Consider the following 18,772-nt stretch of genomic DNA (forward strand, 5'->3'; position numbering starts at 1 on the left):
CAGGAAAAGGACTACCAAGCCACTTCTAAAAACAGAAACAACATCAGAAGCATCTTACCTGGGCTAAGGAGAAAAAGAACTGGACAGTGAACAGTGGTCGAAAGTCCTCTGTTCAGATAAAAGTAAATTTTGCATTTCATGTTGAAATCATGGTCCCAGAGTCTGAAGGAAGACTGGAGAGGCACAGAATCCAAGCTGCTTGAAGTCTAATGGGAAGTTTCTGAAGTTAGTAATGATTTGGGGGGCTGTGACGTCTGCTGGTGTTGGTCCATTGTGTTTTATCAAGTGCAAAGTCAATGCAGCCATCTTCCAGGAGATTTTGGAGCACTTTATGCTTCCATCTGCTGACAAGCTTTATGGAGATGCTGATTTCCTTTTCCAGCAGGACTTTAGCACCTGCCCACAGTGCAAAAACCACTTCCAAGTGGTTTGCTGACCATGATATTACTGTGTTTTATTGACCAGCCAACATGCCTGACCCCTGAATCTATGGGATATTTTCAAGAGAAAGATGAGAAACAGTCGATCCAACAATATACAGATGATCTGAAGGCTCAATAGTGCCTCAGCAGTGCCACAGGCCGATCACTTCCATGCCACACTTCACTGATGCTGTAATTTGTGCTAGAGCAAGTCATTTGCTGTAATATGTGCTGTCGACCAAGTATTGAGTGTACAAATGAACATACTTTAAAGACCTTGAACTTTTCTGTTTTGAAAATAAAATTTTTTATTGATCTTAGGAAATATTCTAATATTTTGAGATACTGGATTTTGGACTTTCATGAGCTGTACGCTCTAATCATCAAAATAAAAAAAAAATAAAAAACTTTTGAAATGTTTTACTTTACATGTAGGGAATTTAGAATATATGAAAGTTTAATTTTTACCTGTAAGTACGTTTAATATCAAAAAAATACTTTTTGTAAATATCACATACTTTAAAACTTTTACTCAATTGACATTCTAAACAGTGACTTCTAAACAGAGTCCACTTTTACTCAAGTATGGTTTTTGAGTACTTTATACACCACTGGATATTGGATATCTCGAACTGTGTTTTGCTATGGTGAGGAATTAAATTAATGACTAAAAGGGATACAGGAAGAGTCTCATATCTTGACAAAATCCTTTTACACTCACCCAGGTTAAATGCATATTGCCTGTCATGCACAGTCTCCCTAAAGCCTCTGGGGTGGCAGTGGCGCCGGGCTTGGGCGCGTCATCGCTGCTTGCAGTTATATTATTGTTACTGGGTCCCCTTCTCTGAAGTTGTTTTGTATAGTTCCAGAGTTTTCTTATTTATAGATGAACAAAACACAAGTACAATAAATATGCCTTGATCATGAAAGCCTTTCTACTACAGGGCCAAAACCCATTAGTGCTGGTTCCACCCTTCTCCAGACCAATCGCTCCTGTAACTGTTGGTTGATCAAAAGGAGCTGCAAGCAAACAAAGGCCTTCCAGTTTATGCAAATCACTTATCTGCTCTTCCTGTTACATCACTGTTTCTAAAAACACCCCCAACCTTATGGATGGCAGAAACACTGTGTTATGCCACATATTTGATGATTATCATGGTTTTCTGCCATTGAGGTTAAACATGCATTAAAGAAAACATACAAAAAAGCTATATCAATATATACAGAACAATTGTATAAAATCTGACACTTGAGAGAACGTTAGGGAAAAAGCATCTTTATTTAAATGCAAGTGCAGCAATTAAACAAAGTCAATAAAGATGTCTGTAAACAATATACACAGCTGCATGATTACTTTTTTTACAGAGACTATTAAATAAATAGCAACAATGAAGATTAAAAAAGACCAAAGCCCATTTAATTAATCTAAAAACATCTGAAATCTCTCATGTTGTTACTTTCAGATCATATAAATAATACATTATTGTTGAGGCATATCCTTATAGTCAATAAATACATTGAATAAATAGTCATAAATAGATTGAACACAGCAAAATTCAGCTATGCACATGGTTGTCCTCAGACGAGTGGCTGTTTGGTCCTTCTCCCTGCCACCAGTCTCCTTGCAGTTCTCCCAGGATCTCCTGTAGCGACAGGGCCGGCAGCTCAGGCAGAGGCCCGTGGTGAATCCCGCTTTCCTGTTGGCTCTCCATCTTTAGAACTTCTGGGTTGTCTACACAAAAAGAGCTGGAAGCTGGAGGAGTTCCCTCCAAACCACCCTCCCAGCAACCCGAGTCTGGGGTAACAGGAGTCAGTGGCTGAAGGCTGTTGTGTTTTTCAGACGGAGAGTAAAAAAAGCTCTGGATGGAGTTGGTATTGCAGGCATAGGCATCAAGATGATATGGACTCCACATGGAGCTCATAGGTGACCTTCTGTCATACCTCACAGCCCAGTTAGGGGGCATCTGATGCTCTGGGCTTAGAAGAGGAGGGCTGCAGTGAGCGTTCATGGCTCTGGCCTGATGGTGTCCGTATGAAGGGGTGCAGTACCCGGAATCATCACCGATAGACATGGAAGATGGAGTGTCACATCCATAAAGGCCATCCCTTTCCATCTCTTCCTTAATATGATCGGGGTACGCAGTTGGTGAAGTGCATAAAGGTCCGGTGACCGCGCCAGACTTGCCGCCCTCCCTGTTAGAAGAGTGTATCTGCTTTGGTGAATTCTGCATGGCACTGTAGGCTGGCAATGGTGAGTCAGATTGCCACAATGGTTTCTTTCCACCCTTGCATTTCAAAGTGCGAGCTCTCCTATTCTGGAACCATACCTATTGCAAATGGAGACATCAAGATATAGAGAGTCAGCCTCATAAGAATACAGTTGATAGATTAGACTCAACCATCTAGTGCATCCAGATAAGAGCTTCCCTGTCAAAGATTCAGGTTAATCATTGTGAGATGACGTCCAGCTACGGTGGCATAAAGACAGGATGGTTATCTGTTCCTGGTTTGTCTGTTGTTTACATGCCGTACGGTCTCTAAACTAAACAGCAGATAAAGATAAAGATAAAGACAAAGACGCTTACGTCATGTCAGATATTGATAGTGGTATCAAAAACAGCAAACAGTATGTATTCACATAAGGCCTTATTAGCATATCACTTCACCTGTTTTTATGCATATCTGGTGAATTTGTAAATGCGTAAGAGATATAAAGAAAGAGAAGAAGGGGTTGTTTCCTTATTTACATAATTAAAGAAATAGTTCACCCAAAAATGTACTCACTCTCATGTTGTTTCAAACCTGACTTTCTTTTTTCTGTGGAAGACACAATATGAGATTTTGAAAGAAAAAGAAAAAAGTTGTTTTCGACCCTACAGACTTTTATTGTATGGATAAAAGTAATGGAAAATTCTTTAAAATATGTTCTTTAGTGTTCCACAGAAGAAAGAAAGTCATATAGGTTTAGATCAACATGAGGGTGAGTAAATTATGGCAGAATTTCATTTTTTGGGGGGTGACATACCCCTTTAAATTTTAGTGAATTCAGCGTGTTATTAACGTGCTATAAGACATCGTGACCCACCTGTATGCGGGACTCTGGCAGTCCAGTAGTTTGGGAAAGACTTTCTCTGAGGCTGATTCCTGGGTAAGGATCTGTCTCAAATGTGGCACGCAGAAGCTCAACATGTTCTTTTGAGAAACTCGTCCTTTTCCTGCGACTTGCACTCCTTGATGCAGTACTGCTTCCAGATATTTTAGCAGATGCATCTGAAAAATAAGATCAAAATGAGTGCAAAGCTATCATGAAGTGTTATGGTGATTGTCATCCAACAGTTAGAGCAAACTAAACTGCACAAACCTATATTAAAAACATACATTACAAAAAAAAAACATCAGTGCAATGTATGAATTCTTATTCACAATAATAATATATGCAGCAGAAGAATTAAAGTGCCTGACTTTTGGTTTGAGATGGAGAAGCTTGGGAAATCAGGCTTTTTCCTATGGGATCTTAAATGTTAATATCTATCAAACACAAATTTCACCATTCAGTATAATGCTTACCAATACTGTTGTCTTTCCACATATTGTGTCACCACTGGTTCAATCCTGAAAACTGAAGGGGCTGAAGAGTAGGTCTGTCTTGTTTGATGCTCCTCAGGGATTTGATTTCTGACCCCGACAGCACTGTTTTATACCTGTACCTATCCCATGACCCCCCTTTCACCCCCACCTCCCCCATTATAGAAGTGCTTATTATGAGTGAAATAGGAATGAGAGGGACACTCTTTGAAGGCTAGCCCAAGCATTTGAAAACATCTTTCTCAAAAAAAAAAAAAATGTTTTGTCTCTTTAAATTGGATTTTATAACATTTAAAAGTAAATATTTCAAAAATAAAAATATGAAAAGGGTTTTTTCAGTACATTTATATGCTTTTATTTCATAGGAACTTTAAAATACATGTTATTTTTTATATATGTATTTATTTTATTGTTTGGTATATTTTTATATTCTTATATACAAAGGTAAAAAAATACACAGACTGTACCAAATAATATATTTATATTCTATATATATACTTAAAATATTTTTTTTTTTTTAAAAGTCGCTGCCTTACAATTTTGACTTATTTTGACTTAAATTACATTAAACTGACTTTTAAAAATTAGTTGAATCTTGTATAACTTATAAAAATGTTGAAAATTGTAATAACTTATTATATATATATATATATATATATATATATATATATATATATATATATATATATATATATATATATATATATTTTTTTTTTTTTTTTTTACAGTTTATTATGGTTTTCAGATTTTCTCATAATCACTATTAGTTGTAAGTCATTGAACAATATAACTTAAAACAGCTGAAAATAAATTGAGAAAGCAATGAAAATGTAATGTATTTTTATATTATATTCCCATATAAAGGCTAAAAATAAACAAACTGTATGTTAAAACAGAAGGCTTGTTGCACATTAATCAAACATATTGTATAGAATTACACTTATTGGAAAAGTGTGTAAATGGATGGTGTCTCTTCCTGTAATTGCTCTTCATTCAAGCATTGTAATCAATAAAACAATAGATTTAAGAAAACATTAACTAACAAAGACATTAACAACATGCTTAACATAAGTTTAAGCAAAAGGCTGCGAATGGATATCTCTTTGTGTCATGTGATCTCTTTTCAAAAGAAACATGTTTGGAAGCCAAGGAAAACAAGGAGGGTGATTTGTGAAATGATTAATAGGAGAATTTACATGTGTGAGTATTGTCACTCCCTCTCTCTGCTCCAGAGGATCCAGAGGGGATAACAGTCATTTCAAAGTCAAGGTTCTGTCCAATCTTGTCAATGCAGATGAACTGTTTAGATGTGCTGTTGAATTAAGCCAAACTAAAGCAAATTGAACCCTGCAATCACACAGGCATAGAACAGATAGAATAACCAGTTCATTTTGACGGTTTTCCTCAAGTAAACCCAGAACGGATCAATAAATAATGTCGGTATCTGACAAGATAAATATTTCCATTCAGTCAATTTATGGCATCTGGTTAGCTGCCAAAAAATGTATGGCATCTGGTTAGCTACTAGAAATTAAGTGATGTTTGGACTGCTTTTCATGAAGTCCAGTTTCATCTGGTCATCTCATCTTTTTAGTGCACTTAGATAACGGTTATTATATGAAATTTTCTCATGTAAAGCATGCAAAACATTAAAGTATTTTTATTAAGTAGTTGGGTAAGCCTGCATTGGCTATAAAAGGGTTTTTTTTTTTCTAACAAAATGGAGAGCATGACATCCCCCCATTAATCAAACACACCCTCTTAGCTGATACTGCATTCTGCTGCAGTCTAAATCCAATCACTTTGTTATTTTAAGATAAATGTGCAAATTGCAGATTTATTTGTTTTGTATACACTTCCCTGGCAACATTACTTTTGTATATGAGCAAATACAGAGAGTAACTTTCTTTCCCCGGCCGTTTATGTATTATTTCCATATTTGAAATTTTACTTTTTTGTCCTTAAAACTCCAGCTGTTCTATAGGCAGAGCAATAGGTGGCAGTATTGAGCTTTAACAGCATTAAAATTGTGGCACGATTTTTCCCTGTGATACACAGCTCTAAAATCAGTACTGGGTTGAAAACAATATTATATTAGTTAGTCAGCTTTTAAATAATGATGGAAATTTACTGACATATAGAGAATTTTTGAATAAATTTAAAATACCCAAGGAGTTTGCTGTTGTATAGGATGCAATTCCCCAAAAAGTCTGAGGAATGCATTACAGGAGGAAGATCTAAATTTTACAGATATCAAGGGTAAAATATTTATTGGTAATACAAATATTTTACAAAATAGAGTCTCAAATAACTACATTAGAAACATACTTAATATTGTTTATCCTCCAACTCGTTTTTTCTGGTCTTCTGTGTTTAAGGATGTGAATTGGCGTAAAGCTTGGCGAACAGTGGATAAATTCTATGTTAATAATAAAGTAAAATAAGTCTCTTTTAGAATAATGCATAGAATATTCCCAGTAAAACATGTGCTGGAATGGTTTAAATTAGATATTGATTACTCTTGTAATTTCTGTAAAGGTGAAAAGGAAACTATTTTTCATTTATTTTTCCATTGTATACATGCAAAAATATTTTTGGATTGATGTGGAGCATTTAATTAAGAAAAAAAATGAATTGCAGTTGAGTGGACTTGATATAATGATACACTTTAATGATCATGGGATTGAGAAAGAGAAGGCATACTTCATACAATTATTAATATAAATGGGAAAGTTTCACATTCATAAGATGAAACAGTCTGACTCCAAGCCAATTTTTTTTTTGCTTTAAAAATGATTTCAAACTGTATTGTTCTGTTTTTGCGTAATTGTAAATGTAAAAAGGCAATTTGAGCTTATAACATTGTAAGCAGATATGATAAGTAGCACCCTTTTCCTATTGTTTGTTATAATTTTGTTCTTGTCTTCTGGCATTGTTATTTCATTCTATTTTAGTTGCTGTATTTCTTTACTTCAATGATATATCTCATTGTATTGTTGGTTTATGGCATTAATAAAAATAAAATAAAAAAAAAGCTCTAAAATCAGATGCATTCGAACATTTCAGGTGATTCAAGTTCAGTGCAATTTATAGTTGTTGATTTTAGGATATAAAATAATTGCAGACTTTTTATGTCTAAAATAAGGATGTTAAATTTTGAAGATTATCATGAGGAACTAAACATGAATCATACTTTTGTTGCTCACAGAAGCTTATTTTCTGAAAAAAGGCTAATCCAAAAGTCATATTGGGTTTCTTTTCTTTTTTTTTTTTCTTTGATGGAATCAGGGTGATGCTAACTTTTGGGTTGGCTTAAAAAAACAAAACAAAACAAAAACACTGCAGCACTCTATTGCCTCCTCATTGGGTGAATAGGTGGCTTAAATTTCATATGCACAAATGCAACAAATTGTTGTCAATGCATGTTTATATGTTGGGGAAAGTAAGAGCAGTAGGGGCTTCTCAAAAAAAACAAGACACTGAAGAGTTAAGATCTCTATCACCACTGCTGCTGTACCCTTGAGCAAATCACTTAACCTCTGGCTCCAGCAGGGCGATGTGAAGTGTCGCCCAAATGGCAAGTTACAGACCTTCTGTTCATAAAAAATGCTGGGGTCAGTGTACGGCTGCTTAGCTCCTAACCACATTTTTGCCTGCTAGTGGAGAAGAATACCCAGAATATTTTCAGAGTGTTTTTGTCATTACAGTTAATTAAAACCTTTGAGACTACAGAAATCACTCATTTCTGAAGAGGCATCCAGAGTCATATCTAACACAAGTGCTCCATCATGTAGAAAAGAAATTGACTGGTGGAACTGGGAGAATGAAAAGATGCAATCTCAACATCTACATCGGTCATTGAGCTGGAAATATGTAAAACTTCCCGTTTACAACAAAAGTATGTTTGTTAATGCATAAAATATGCCAGATCAGCTCAGAGAACCTGTCAGTTGACAACATTTGTCTGTGAAAAATTGAACAGAACATGATAGGCACAATAATACAGAAACAACTTTAATGACAAAAAAAATAAACAATCATAATTACTTCACAATGGCTATAGGAACGTGTACAGATGATCAGGTAGAAAAGAAATATTTACATTTGACACCTTTAATATGCTTACATCACATTTCACTCCTTTATTAAAATATAGGAGTTGTAAACATGTTTGTTGTAAATGTTTCATAACGTAAACTAGTGCCACTATACATTCAGCATCATTCTATGTTCCTACAAACACAATGTTTTCACGAACATTAAGACAAAGTCATAAAATCTCTTTAAAACAAATCAATGTCCGGAATTAAATGGAAATTTGCAAACATAGAAACTTTCACAGTCCTCAAGTGATTCAGGCAGGCGAGACCAGAGTACAAAAATAAAATTGGATGGTAGCAGCAACATTTCAGATTATATAAGTTTAGCTCCACTGAATATTCTCAAAGGCCTACCAGTACATAATACAATATTTTAACAGTGATCATAGGTGGAAACCTCATCATTGTAATTTCAGTGGAAAACCAAATACCCCAACTACTATGTGATATACATGATAAATATATGAACTGTGCATTTTACTGAAGTAACAAATCACCATTAAAGGGACGGCTAAAGGATAACCACGCTGTCGAGCACCAATTCAATACTCGGTACAGACCAGGAAGGAACCATTTCATAGTGACTCTACCCAGGTCATTCAAGGGTGAAAGAGTCCAAATCAATCATTCCTCAGCTAGTATTACATACTGTAACTTCAGTGAGCTAATGACAGAAACACGCGCAGAATGAGAGCGAGAACAGGGGTGTCGTCCTTCTTGAGAATTCCAGCCTTAAAATGGCCAATTTAAATGTCTAGGAACCTGTCCAACCAGTCAGCACAGATAATTCAAGTTTCTGTAACATCATGAGGAAACACTGAATCAGCACGCACAAATTCCTACACACCCAGGAGAACATGTACCAAATGGATGAAGTTTTAATGGTGTGGCCATTTAAACTAAGACTCCTTTGACAAATTCTTCACTTTCTCAAACTACAAGCACAGATCTTGGCACACGCTACAACGTACACCATATGTCTCAGCTGGGTTCAGGTCATGTTACCAAGTCTGCAAAGAGTAAACAAACGTGGACTTTTGAAGATTACAAACTGTGGCCTGTAAGACTGGAGGACAAAGCGTCATAGAAAACAGTTCAGTTCAAATCACCCTCCAAAATGGAAGTTCTCAACAACAGAGAAGTGTATTTGATGTGCTTTCCTCAACTAATACCAGAACAGAACAAAAAAAAAAAAAAAAAAAAAAACAGCCCTGAAACAGCTCGAGACATATCCAGACTGTAATCGCAGTTGTTTTAACAAAAAGACATCTTCATTGTTCACCTTTCTTTAAAAACATGAAATAAATATTATAACAATAATAAACTTTATTTAACAAGGTAAACTATCAAAAATAAAACCTGTATATAAACCTCAGTCCTGCATATCACTCAGTTTTGATGCCCATGGGTTTTGAACCCTTTATGTAAGACTGATAAAAGAAAGAAGAGAAGAGGAACAGATAGCTGAGATACATGAGTGAAGCCCACACTATGTTATCCACATAGGAGGGACAATCCCCATCCTGCATCCACCGGTACACTAGTGCACTTACTGCCAGCCCCATGGCCATCTGGGCAATCTGGGTGCAAGTGATGACGATGGCACAGGGTTTCGGCACACGGAGTCCTGCAGCTCGAGCGGCGTAGTAGCTGTACATGAGCGCATGCACGGTGTAATTCATGGTCATGAACCAGCCACCACCAGCAACCTGGTCTTTGTAGGAATACCAGGAGTACACCAGCACGGTAATGTGATGATACCAGTGCAGGAAGATCAGCCGCTGCTTACGCAGGACGATGAATATGGTGTCCCCTGAAAATGTGAAGGCGTGTGTAAAAAGGGTTAGATTACTAGTGCAAAATTACAAGCAATTAAAGAGATCATTAACCGAAAAATAAAGTCATTTAGTCACAAAAATGGGTCTTTTTTGTCCATATAATGAAAGTCAATGGGGTCCAATGTTGTTTTGGAATTGGAACGTCCCACAAAATCTCTTTCCATTTTTCTAAAAATGACAACAGAATGGTCATTTTTGATGAATTATCCCATTATAAAATAAAATAAAACAAGAAAAGCCTCACCTAGCTCTGGGGCTTTGCTCAGCACAAAAGCACAAGCCCAGAACTTGCTAATCGGTCCATTATAGAAGCTCTGATCACAAACAGACTGTTTAAAACCACTGGTGCTGAGAACATACAACATGAAGCAACCAGTTCTCACCGCTCCAATGATACTGAAAGAAAAAAGAAATATGAATTGTATGAATATCTGTGTGTCACATGTCTGTCATGACTGTGAAACCATGGTATCCAAGATAAACAATTCTTAACTCTGGGGGTGGGGAAAAAAGAAACAGAAACATTGCTATAGCAGGCGGTTTCTGTGTTAAACGGCAATCAATATCAAAACATTCACCGAGTGGTGAAAGTCCAGTTTCCAAGGGTGATCGAAAAGAGCATGTGACCAGAGGTCACTGCTGCCATCCAATTACAATATTCTATTGTTCTTTTCACAAGCATGCAAACAGTTACTTTGTGCTTGCTGTCATTTCTGTCCTCTTTTGTGATGGGACCAAGACGACTCATCTCCACCCAAGTGAAACTAAACCCAACTTTAAACAATAGCACTGGAGATTTAAAAACCACATCAAGTGGCAAATCTCACAAACATATCAGTGGCACGCATTTTGGCACTCTCGCATTTCAAACAACAATTTTGTGAGGAACAATAGGTATGGAGCCAGTTGTTTCTTAGTACAACCACATTTGTAACCTAAATGTCCAATAGCAAAAATCTCATTAAAAATAAGCCAAAATGTGCAGTGTCATTAAAAAGTCAAAAGTTCAGCGCAAATAGTAGTTTAAAGAAAACTTTTAGAGATAGGGCCATGTATGAAAGATACCGATATCTTTATTATGGTAATCCCTACATTATGGAGACCAGATGTCCCCACAAAGATAGTAATGCCAGGCATTTGTCTTCAAAATTTCACATTTAATTCAACATGTTACTTCACAACAAACTTGTAATTGTTTGTGAAATTTACTAGCAAGTGTACTAAATCTGACAATTAAAAAAATGAAAAAAAAAAAAATATGTAAATCTAAAAAAAGTAAAGGGTAGGTCAAAAGTATTTTTAATCGCAAAAATGGTAGTCTGTTAGGGTTAGGATGTGGGTAAGGTTATAGCATTTATACCTACATATACACAACATAGAAGTCTATGGAATGTCCCCATTTAGATAACCGAGTGTGAGTGTGTGTGTGTGTGTGTGTGTTATAAACACTAGTTTTTACTTACCTAAAGATTGCCAAACTGAGGGACCACAGCATTAACACTCTCCGCAGATCAAGTCTCCGTCTTTCCTTCATGAAGTGCTGCCCACCAAACACGACCACAACATACACAGCACCAAACAAAAACGACTTTTTCCTGAAAGAGACCAAACAGAACACCAGAAAACACATTTATACTGGACCTCCAAGCAAAAAATGGCAAGAAATATAGATGAACGGTTCTTACCAGTTGTCCTGCATCCATTCAATAGCAAACCTCTCATCAAAGTGCCGCTCGAAATCATACTCAGTCAGAGGCAGCTGATATTCAGTGTCATTCATTTTGAGTCACCTTCAAAAAATTGTGATATAAAAGCGAAGATAATTCGGAAAAGCTCTGGTTGCTGTCCGTTCGGTAGGGCAGCCAGCAGTTAACTAAGCAGCTTCAAACACACACCTGTGCACACACCTGGCCTATGTAAATCAGGGTGGAGTTTATAGTGGAGTTTAGGGAGTGACTCTCAGCCAAAAGGCTGTTTTGTATTTCCTGAATGGAATACCAGTTTTTTTGTGATGCTGCCAACGAACACTCTTTGTGTGAAAACGAATAGCTGTATATAGCCATATTAGAGGGAGAAATAGGCTGAATTCGTCTCTTTCGATTAGCCATGTAACTCAAAGCTGTGAAAAGACAATTTTATTTCAGTTCAGTATGTAAATAATAGCGGCATTATCGCTAGAATGCCGAATATTCAGTGTTGCGTTTAACTTCTTAATACATTTCTAGTTTCTTATTTATTATTCTAATTCATTTTTAGCTTATTATTCATGAAAAATATAAAATGTATACAAACTAGAAAGTACTGTGGTGTGATAAACTGCTAAAATAGCATTTCTGTTAATAGAAAACAACATTTTAGCCTGTTTATTATTTTAGTGTAGACCTATTGAATTTAGTTTAGAGAAATATATAGGCCTATAATTGGAAGAAGGTCACTAATAAGTGAATCAATAGGCAAAATTAATATTATTTTGTGTGACTGTTGAATTTCTTTACAATTCGAATTCCTGCCTTTCCTATTCAAATTCCATTAGAAGATTCTATGAGTGTGGAAAATTGATCTGGCAACACCTAAGTGTAGAGAAATAATTCTGTTTTTATTACCCAACTATAAATGTTGGCACGCGAGGGCGCTATTGCTATAGCCTACTGTAGTATATAGCAAGTCAATTCATATTTATTTATAAAGCGTTTTATACAAATACAGATTGTTTCAAAGCAGCTTACAGAGATAATGATTCAAATATGCAAAAAAAAGAGTTAATTTCGGCTGTATGGCAGCTCTAAAAGGAAATGTGTCATTGCTCAGTTGAAGTCAGTAACGTTATATAAGATAGCCTCCTAAATAAAGGAAGTATAATTTGAATCAGATTTAGGCTACATTACAACACTTAAAAAAATTAAGTAGGCTAATCTTAAACTTTATGACTTAAAAGCATGCTTTATTGACCCTTTTCTAAGAAAATATAGAAATTTAATATTTATTTTGGCCCATATTTCATTCATAATCCCACTGTCAGATATTTGAAACTCAAGCGTAAAAATGATGAAAACTTTGATAATAAGAATGAATTAATATGGAGTTTTGCCAAGTATTAGGCTATACCTGCTAAAGATATGGCAGAAAATCTGAACACAGTCCTGCAGTTTTCCTCTATCAACCGCCAGTGCGCTCTGTAGTTTCCCTGCCAATCCTGTAGGTGGCGATGATTGAGTTTCTTTCTATACACTCAGAGAACTGAAGAAGTATGGCATCTGTAGGAGAGTGATGTTTACTACAGTGTTTTAAATTAAATCGTTTAGAAGCCTTTAGTTATACGATTTTGTTGACAAGCAGTGGTCTTAGTTTTGCAAATACATTCTATATTCAGACTCACCGAGCGGCCACGATGAGAATTTATCATTCTTTACTCAATGCTACCAAGTTTAGGAGAGTGTTTGACTTTGGTGAGCGAGAGGTGGCGCATTGGTTCCCTGGACATATGGCTAAAGGTGCGTGACACGTACTAAAAATCACTTATCTGTGTAATTTTTGTTACAGTTCTTTAAGACATGGGCCAAAAGTTAACATATAGAACAGGGCCATTTTAATCATTCAGCATTCTTTAGTTACTGAGCTTATTTGGGGCTGCATTTCAGATAAAAGACATGTACTGTGGGTGTCAAAAGTTTCAAAAATGAATCATCATGTCATTCTTACAGAATTATGTTCAACATTGTGACTTTCTCTTGTTAGGACTCAAGCAGATGAGAGCCAGTCTAAAGAAGGTTGACTGCATTATAGAGATCCATGATGCTAGAATATCCTTTTTATGGCAGAGAATGTACATTTTGAATGATTAAACCTCAGTTAAACCCTCTTTAACTGGCCAACATACCCTTTTCTGGAAGAAATCCTTCATTTCAAGAAAGCCTTGATGTCCGGCCACATTTACTTGTGCTGAACAAGGTGGATCTGGCAGACGCATCCAAAAATCAGGTTTAATAATCTTATGCATGTCATTGTTGTTTTGAATTTAAACTGCTTTAAATAAATACAAAAATGGAAAGTACTTAAATAATGTGCTAATTAAACAGGATATAACACAGGTTTTTTTTATTCCACCAGAGCATCATGAAGCGGCTTGAGAGAGAAGGTGTGAGGAATGTTTTATTCACAGACTGCTTAAGACAGCGAGATGAGAACGTCAAAAAGGTGAGAGGTGTTAGACATTACATCAGATATTTCTAAATTAAAGCTTGACTGGAGAACCTGGCACCTTATAATTTTAAACATTCTGTCTTTCACTGTTCCAGATCGTTCCTCTCGTGACAGAGTTGATAGAAAGCGGGTCACGTTTTCACAGAGAAGAGGTGGGTTTCTATTATTAATTTAGTGGCTTACATTTTTCTCTAAAGTTTTCTGACTATGTTATTCATCCATGTGTAGGACAGAAGTTACTGTTTGATGGTCATTGGTGTGCCAAATGTGGGGAAATCATCGCTGATTAATGCTGTAAGAAGAACATATTTGAAAAAAGGTATTTATTTTATGTTTTGGAAATACTCTGCTTGCTGTAAGAAATTCAAGTTAATCAATCTTAAAGTCACCATGAAACTGAAGTTGCAATCATCTTTTTTTTCCTTATTGTGACATATATCCAAGTCAAATCGTTTTTCTTGAGCAAGAAAAATGTTGGGCGGGATTTGATTTTGTTCATTTGGAATTTATTGGATCGTTGAATTGTTGTGGTTTGCTATTGGTGTGATGTCATGTGAGTGGCTGGTTGTCCTGCCCTCATGCCGAAAAGTATGTCATCAGAGAAGAGAGGAGATGCAAGAGGGAGGGGAAGCTATTTTGATTAAAGATTATGAGGGCACATGAATAATTTTTTTTTTTTTTTTTTTAAAGACATGCACAGATAAATAATTTATAATAAATAATGCAATATACCATAAAAAATAAGAAATGTCAAATTTAATTTCATGGTGACTTTAGCAAACAAACAGAAGGTCTAAACATAGACGTATATTTGTATTTTATTGCTCTCAGGCAAAGCCTCAAAAGTTGGAGGTGAACCAGGAATTACAAAAGCTGTCCTGACTAAAATTCAGGTTGCTGTATTAATTAATAATTAATTGGTGGATTTAACTGTGTTTATGTGTTCACACGTAGCATTAAATAAAATTTTGTTTTACTAGGTCTGTGACAGGCCCATTATTCATTTACTGGACACCCCAGGAGTCCTTCCACCTAAAATAGAGAACATAGAGACTGGAATGAAACTTGCGTTATGTGGTAAGTTCACAAATTTCAGAAAAAAGATGCATATATTAGTGTATAGTAGCTTTGTTGTTGTAATGTCATGATTGTAAGGTAATGAAGGTGGGTTTTTTTTCAAACAGGTACCATTTTGGACCATTTAGTTGGCGAGGATGTCATTGCAGATTATCTGCTTTTTTCACTGAACAGACTGGAAAGATTTAGGTAGGTTTTGTGACGATAACTCTCAGCGGGTTTCGCAGTACACAGTCATCTGTTGTGTTTTATGAAGCAACATAAAGAATTTTATGATTGTGACAATTTCCTCTGTAGTTACATTGAGAAATACAATCTTGAAGAGCCTTGCGATGATATTCAGCATGTGCTGAAGTGTATAGCAGTAAAGCTCGGCAAGACAAAGCGTGTGAAAGCCATCACTGGAGTTGGTAAGCTGATTCATTCAGGCCACTCAATTTTTTTTTTTTTTTAATTTTAGTAAATTCACACAATAAATCAAACTTACTTACATTTCTTAAAATACTGAAGCATTCAGTTGTTCATGAGACATAACTTATGCAATGTATTTAACCGATAACACATCAACTCTTTAGGCAACATCACCGTCCAAATGCCGGACTACAGTGCAGCAGCCTACGATTTCATCAGAGCATTCCGAAAAGGAGAACTTGGAAAAGTGATGCTTGACTAGTTGTGTCTTAAAAGGCCGATTTGTAACAGTTGCTGTGAAAGCTTCACTTTACTATTTGTACGTTCAAGACTGGACACTGAGCACATAAGAGAACCACTTATTACTTTTAATGTTTTAATTAAAAGGTGGTGCACTGGGTATTTTGGACATTTCTTGTTTTTATTGTGTAGTTATCATGACAAAGGTGCATTGAATGTATTATTGTTCATTACTGCAGTTGAAGCAACAATAAATTATTCATTTTAATTTGAACAGCATTGGTATCTTGTGTGCATAAGTTTGTATGTGAAAAGCAAAAATTACAACCAAATGTCAATTAGTAACACAAAAGTTCTTGATTTTCTACTTTCACAACAACAGCTGTTTATCCATACTAATATGTCCATTTTATAAAATATTTGGCAAGTAATTGCTTTCATGTCTAAAATGATAATCTTTTAAATTGATCTAACAGCTGGCAAACAGTGCTTGTGTAATGTTATTATAAAACATCTTCAATTTCACTGCATTATTTTAAACACTTGTGCACTTGATACATACTGCATTATCAAAAATTTCTACTAGAAATACAAAATTGTTTAAAGCATAACTAAGGTAGAAATTTAAAAACAGGATGTTTTCACACCCATAGCAATGGAAGTACAGGTACAGATAGAAACACGTTTTTCATATTCTAAACATATTACAGCATACCTCTTCAATCTACACACAGTTATTAGTTAATATTGGTAAACAGACAAAGGTTCATATAAAAGGTTCACGTTTGTGTAAATCTCAAGAACAGTGGTGTTTCTCCAACAGTTCAGCAGCAAAACAATAACAGTTTTTTTTTTTTTTTTGCCATGATGTAACCAGCATAATTTAAGTAGTCTATAGTTGTATAGTTACTAAAGCTCCTGTTGAAGCAAACAATGCAGTCTAACTTTTCAGATCCTATTCCTAAAGTGTCAGCTAAACTAAATAGAGGTTTTGAATCTTTCTTTTGCCTTTGTATCCTCTTTGTTGTGCAACAGACACATTATTAAACACAGGTGTTGCACAGTAACATACATAAGTAGCTTATTAAGCTGTGCCAAACTGTGTCTTAAAACTGCCTCAAGGGGCAAAGTACATCACAAGGTTTATTGGTAAGAGCAGAGCGGAAAGTATAGGGGTAGTGGAGTCGTGCACTGTTGATGCACTTGATGTCCTGGCGAGGTAAAGCTCCCAGTCTGTTCTGTTACTGTAGTAATCATCTCCACGCTCTGAGCTGTCATCTGGTCGGCGCTGGGCCGATGCATACCATCCTCCGGCTCCCAGTGCCACCACAGCCCCGGCCGCCGCTGCCCCTGCCACCCGCACAGCGGGGGACCCTCGGTTGCGGGACGTCCGGCCGCCTCGGGCACTGCCCCTCGCTGAACCCCTGGCACCTCCTCTGCCACCTTTGGACATCACCTGATCGCACAGGAATGCTGAAAGCAGGAGAAGTATCCAGCAGGTGGCGACAGCCCTGTTCATTCTGGATCGCCCTGGGAATGGAAGAAAAGCATGGAGATGAAAAAAAAGACCCCCCAATATTGCAGTGGCCTCTAATTGTATTTGGACACTTTAAGTCATAATTTTTTAAGTTACACTTAAAATGCATGAATACAATCGCATTTGATCAGTGGTTGCCTCAGCAATCCTCCAGTGACTTAAAAAGGATCTTAAATTAACCAAAGCAACTAAGAATCAATATAATTCTTATTTTAATTCACCCCATCAACAACCTGAATATATGAGGTAACCGAAGTGTAATTTCTAGAATGGGAAAAGTCATGTATATTAATAACATTTTATTATATTCTTTTTTCCTAGCTATGCCAAGCTCTAAAGTATTTTATTGGTTAAAAATCTTTATCCAGTAATTCATGAACAACTGAAAAAGCATTTGAATATTGGCAGTGGCGGGGCATTGGAGTCAAAAAGGTTGAGAGCCACTACGTTGGATAAAATATTTAAACCTTCCAAAAGTATTTGGAGACTTTCTTGTTGTCAAACTTTGTGGAACAGATGCATAGTTCATGTGATGAATTATACCTGCTAGGAAACCAGTGACCTTGTGGGGAATGATGCAATGCAAAAAATGTTAGAAATTTTAACTGCGGGGAAAATGTAAAAAAGCTACAGAAAACAAATGTTAATTTGGTTAACTTTGATTTGCCTGACTATTACATTGCATGTAATTTTACTGTAAAATATTATTCACTTATTGTTTAAATATCAGTCATCACCAGAAATCCTTGCGTAATCTATCACATTTTATATTTTATTTTTTTAAATGTTATGTGCAAGGGAGTTTTTTATTTTATTTTTTTACATTTCATGTATTTCATATGTATTGCATTATTTTTGATAATGCAATAGCTTCCTGAAGAGATCAGATGTGCTCCAACAGTAGTCACATTCAAATCCAGACTCAAAACAATATCTTTTTAGCTATGCATTTACTGATTGAGCACTGTGATGTCCTAACTGTTTAATTCTTTTTCTTGTTTTCATTTAATTTAATGCATTTTATATCAATCTTTTTAATGTATCATCTTTTTATTTCTGACTTTTAATGCACTTTAAATCTTGCTGTCTGGTTGAAAGAGCTGGGAGAATTAGCAAGTAAGCATTTGTTATCCCTGGATGGAGCTCTGACAGAGTTAGTCCAGTAAGATTTGTCTGTAAGGGTACTGTTTAAACGCACAGCTACCTGACAAATATTTTTACAGCTATCCCTCTGCGTGAGGAAGATCCATTTAAATTCGCTCTGATGGATAGATCTGTTTAGATCCGCTCTGACGGACAACAAATTTGAGTGCAGTTATCCCTCCAGCGTGAGGAGGATCCATTAAGAGCCGCTCTGATGGA

At 36.0% G+C, this 18,772-nt stretch overlaps 4 protein-coding genes across 4 annotated transcripts; 1 reads left to right on the top strand and 3 right to left on the bottom strand.

Annotated features, from left to right (window-relative positions):
• Positions 1-1,978: 1,978 nt before the first annotated feature.
• mxtx1 (mix-type homeobox gene 1) lies at positions 1,979-4,011 on the bottom strand. Its single transcript, XM_067386423.1, has 3 exons — positions 3,990-4,011; positions 3,508-3,692; positions 1,979-2,749 (listed from the first exon to the last, which is right to left on the bottom strand). The coding sequence occupies exons 1-3, from the start codon at positions 4,009-4,011 to the stop codon at positions 1,979-1,981; spliced, it is 978 nt and encodes a 325-aa protein (XP_067242524.1).
• A 4,048-nt stretch (positions 4,012-8,059) lies between these two features.
• elovl6l (ELOVL family member 6, elongation of long chain fatty acids like) lies at positions 8,060-11,796 on the bottom strand. The gene is made up of 4 exons (XM_067385209.1): positions 11,631-11,796; positions 11,409-11,540; positions 10,190-10,341; positions 8,060-9,920 (listed from the first exon to the last, which is right to left on the bottom strand). The coding sequence occupies exons 1-4, from the start codon at positions 11,723-11,725 to the stop codon at positions 9,493-9,495; spliced, it is 807 nt and encodes a 268-aa protein (XP_067241310.1). The 5' UTR covers positions 11,726-11,796; the 3' UTR covers positions 8,060-9,492.
• Positions 11,797-13,179: 1,383 nt separating this feature from the next.
• Positions 13,180-16,464, top strand: mtg1 (mitochondrial ribosome-associated GTPase 1). Its single transcript, XM_067385210.1, has 11 exons — positions 13,180-13,436; positions 13,681-13,745; positions 13,819-13,923; positions 14,053-14,139; positions 14,241-14,297; positions 14,374-14,464; positions 14,977-15,038; positions 15,126-15,222; positions 15,330-15,411; positions 15,520-15,632; positions 15,798-16,464. The coding sequence occupies exons 1-11, from the start codon at positions 13,334-13,336 to the stop codon at positions 15,893-15,895; spliced, it is 960 nt and encodes a 319-aa protein (XP_067241311.1). The 5' UTR covers positions 13,180-13,333; the 3' UTR covers positions 15,896-16,464.
• A 526-nt stretch (positions 16,465-16,990) lies between these two features.
• Positions 16,991-17,392, bottom strand: sprn (shadow of prion protein). The gene has a single exon (XM_067385211.1). The coding sequence runs from the start codon at positions 17,390-17,392 to the stop codon at positions 16,991-16,993; it is 402 nt and encodes a 133-aa protein (XP_067241312.1).
• Positions 17,393-18,772: the final 1,380 nt, after the last annotated feature.

The sequence above is a fragment of the Chanodichthys erythropterus genome, chromosome 5, assembly GCF_024489055.1.
Source record: "Chanodichthys erythropterus isolate Z2021 chromosome 5, ASM2448905v1, whole genome shotgun sequence".
NCBI classification, from domain to species: domain Eukaryota; kingdom Metazoa; phylum Chordata; class Actinopteri; order Cypriniformes; family Xenocyprididae; genus Chanodichthys; species Chanodichthys erythropterus.

What these genes read in the sequence shown, in the direction of transcription:
- mtg1 (XM_067385210.1), top strand. Translation starts at nt 13,334, where the DNA reads ATGAGAATTTATCATTCTTTACTCAATGCTACCAAGTTTAGGAGAGTG. An exon ending in AATGAAACTTGCGTTATGTG is followed by an intron (nt 15,223 to 15,329) that starts GTAAGTTCACAA and finishes TTTTTCAAACAG; the next exon opens with GTACCATTTTGGACCATTTA. An exon ending in GAAAGCCATCACTGGAGTTG is followed by an intron (nt 15,633 to 15,797) that starts GTAAGCTGATTC and finishes TCAACTCTTTAG; the next exon opens with GCAACATCACCGTCCAAATG.
- sprn (XM_067385211.1), bottom strand. Translation starts at nt 17,392, where the DNA reads ATGAACAGGGCTGTCGCCACCTGCTGGATACTTCTCCTGCTTTCAGCA.
- elovl6l (XM_067385209.1), bottom strand. Translation starts at nt 11,725, where the DNA reads ATGAATGACACTGAATATCAGCTGCCTCTGACTGAGTATGATTTCGAG. An exon ending in GAATGGATGCAGGACAACTG is followed by an intron (nt 11,541 to 11,630) that starts GTAAGAACCGTT and finishes GGTCTCTTTCAG; the next exon opens with GAAAAAGTCGTTTTTGTTTG. An exon ending in GAGCAAAGCCCCAGAGCTAG is followed by an intron (nt 9,921 to 10,189) that starts GTGAGGCTTTTC and finishes TCACATTTTCAG; the next exon opens with GGGACACCATATTCATCGTC.
- mxtx1 (XM_067386423.1), bottom strand. Translation starts at nt 4,011, where the DNA reads ATGTGGAAAGACAACAGTATTG. An exon ending in GTGGAAAGACAACAGTATTG is followed by an intron (nt 3,693 to 3,989) that starts GTAAGCATTATA and finishes CTTATTTTTCAG; the next exon opens with ATGCATCTGCTAAAATATCT. An exon ending in TGCCAGAGTCCCGCATACAG is followed by an intron (nt 2,750 to 3,507) that starts GTGGGTCACGAT and finishes CATTTGCAATAG; the next exon opens with GTATGGTTCCAGAATAGGAG.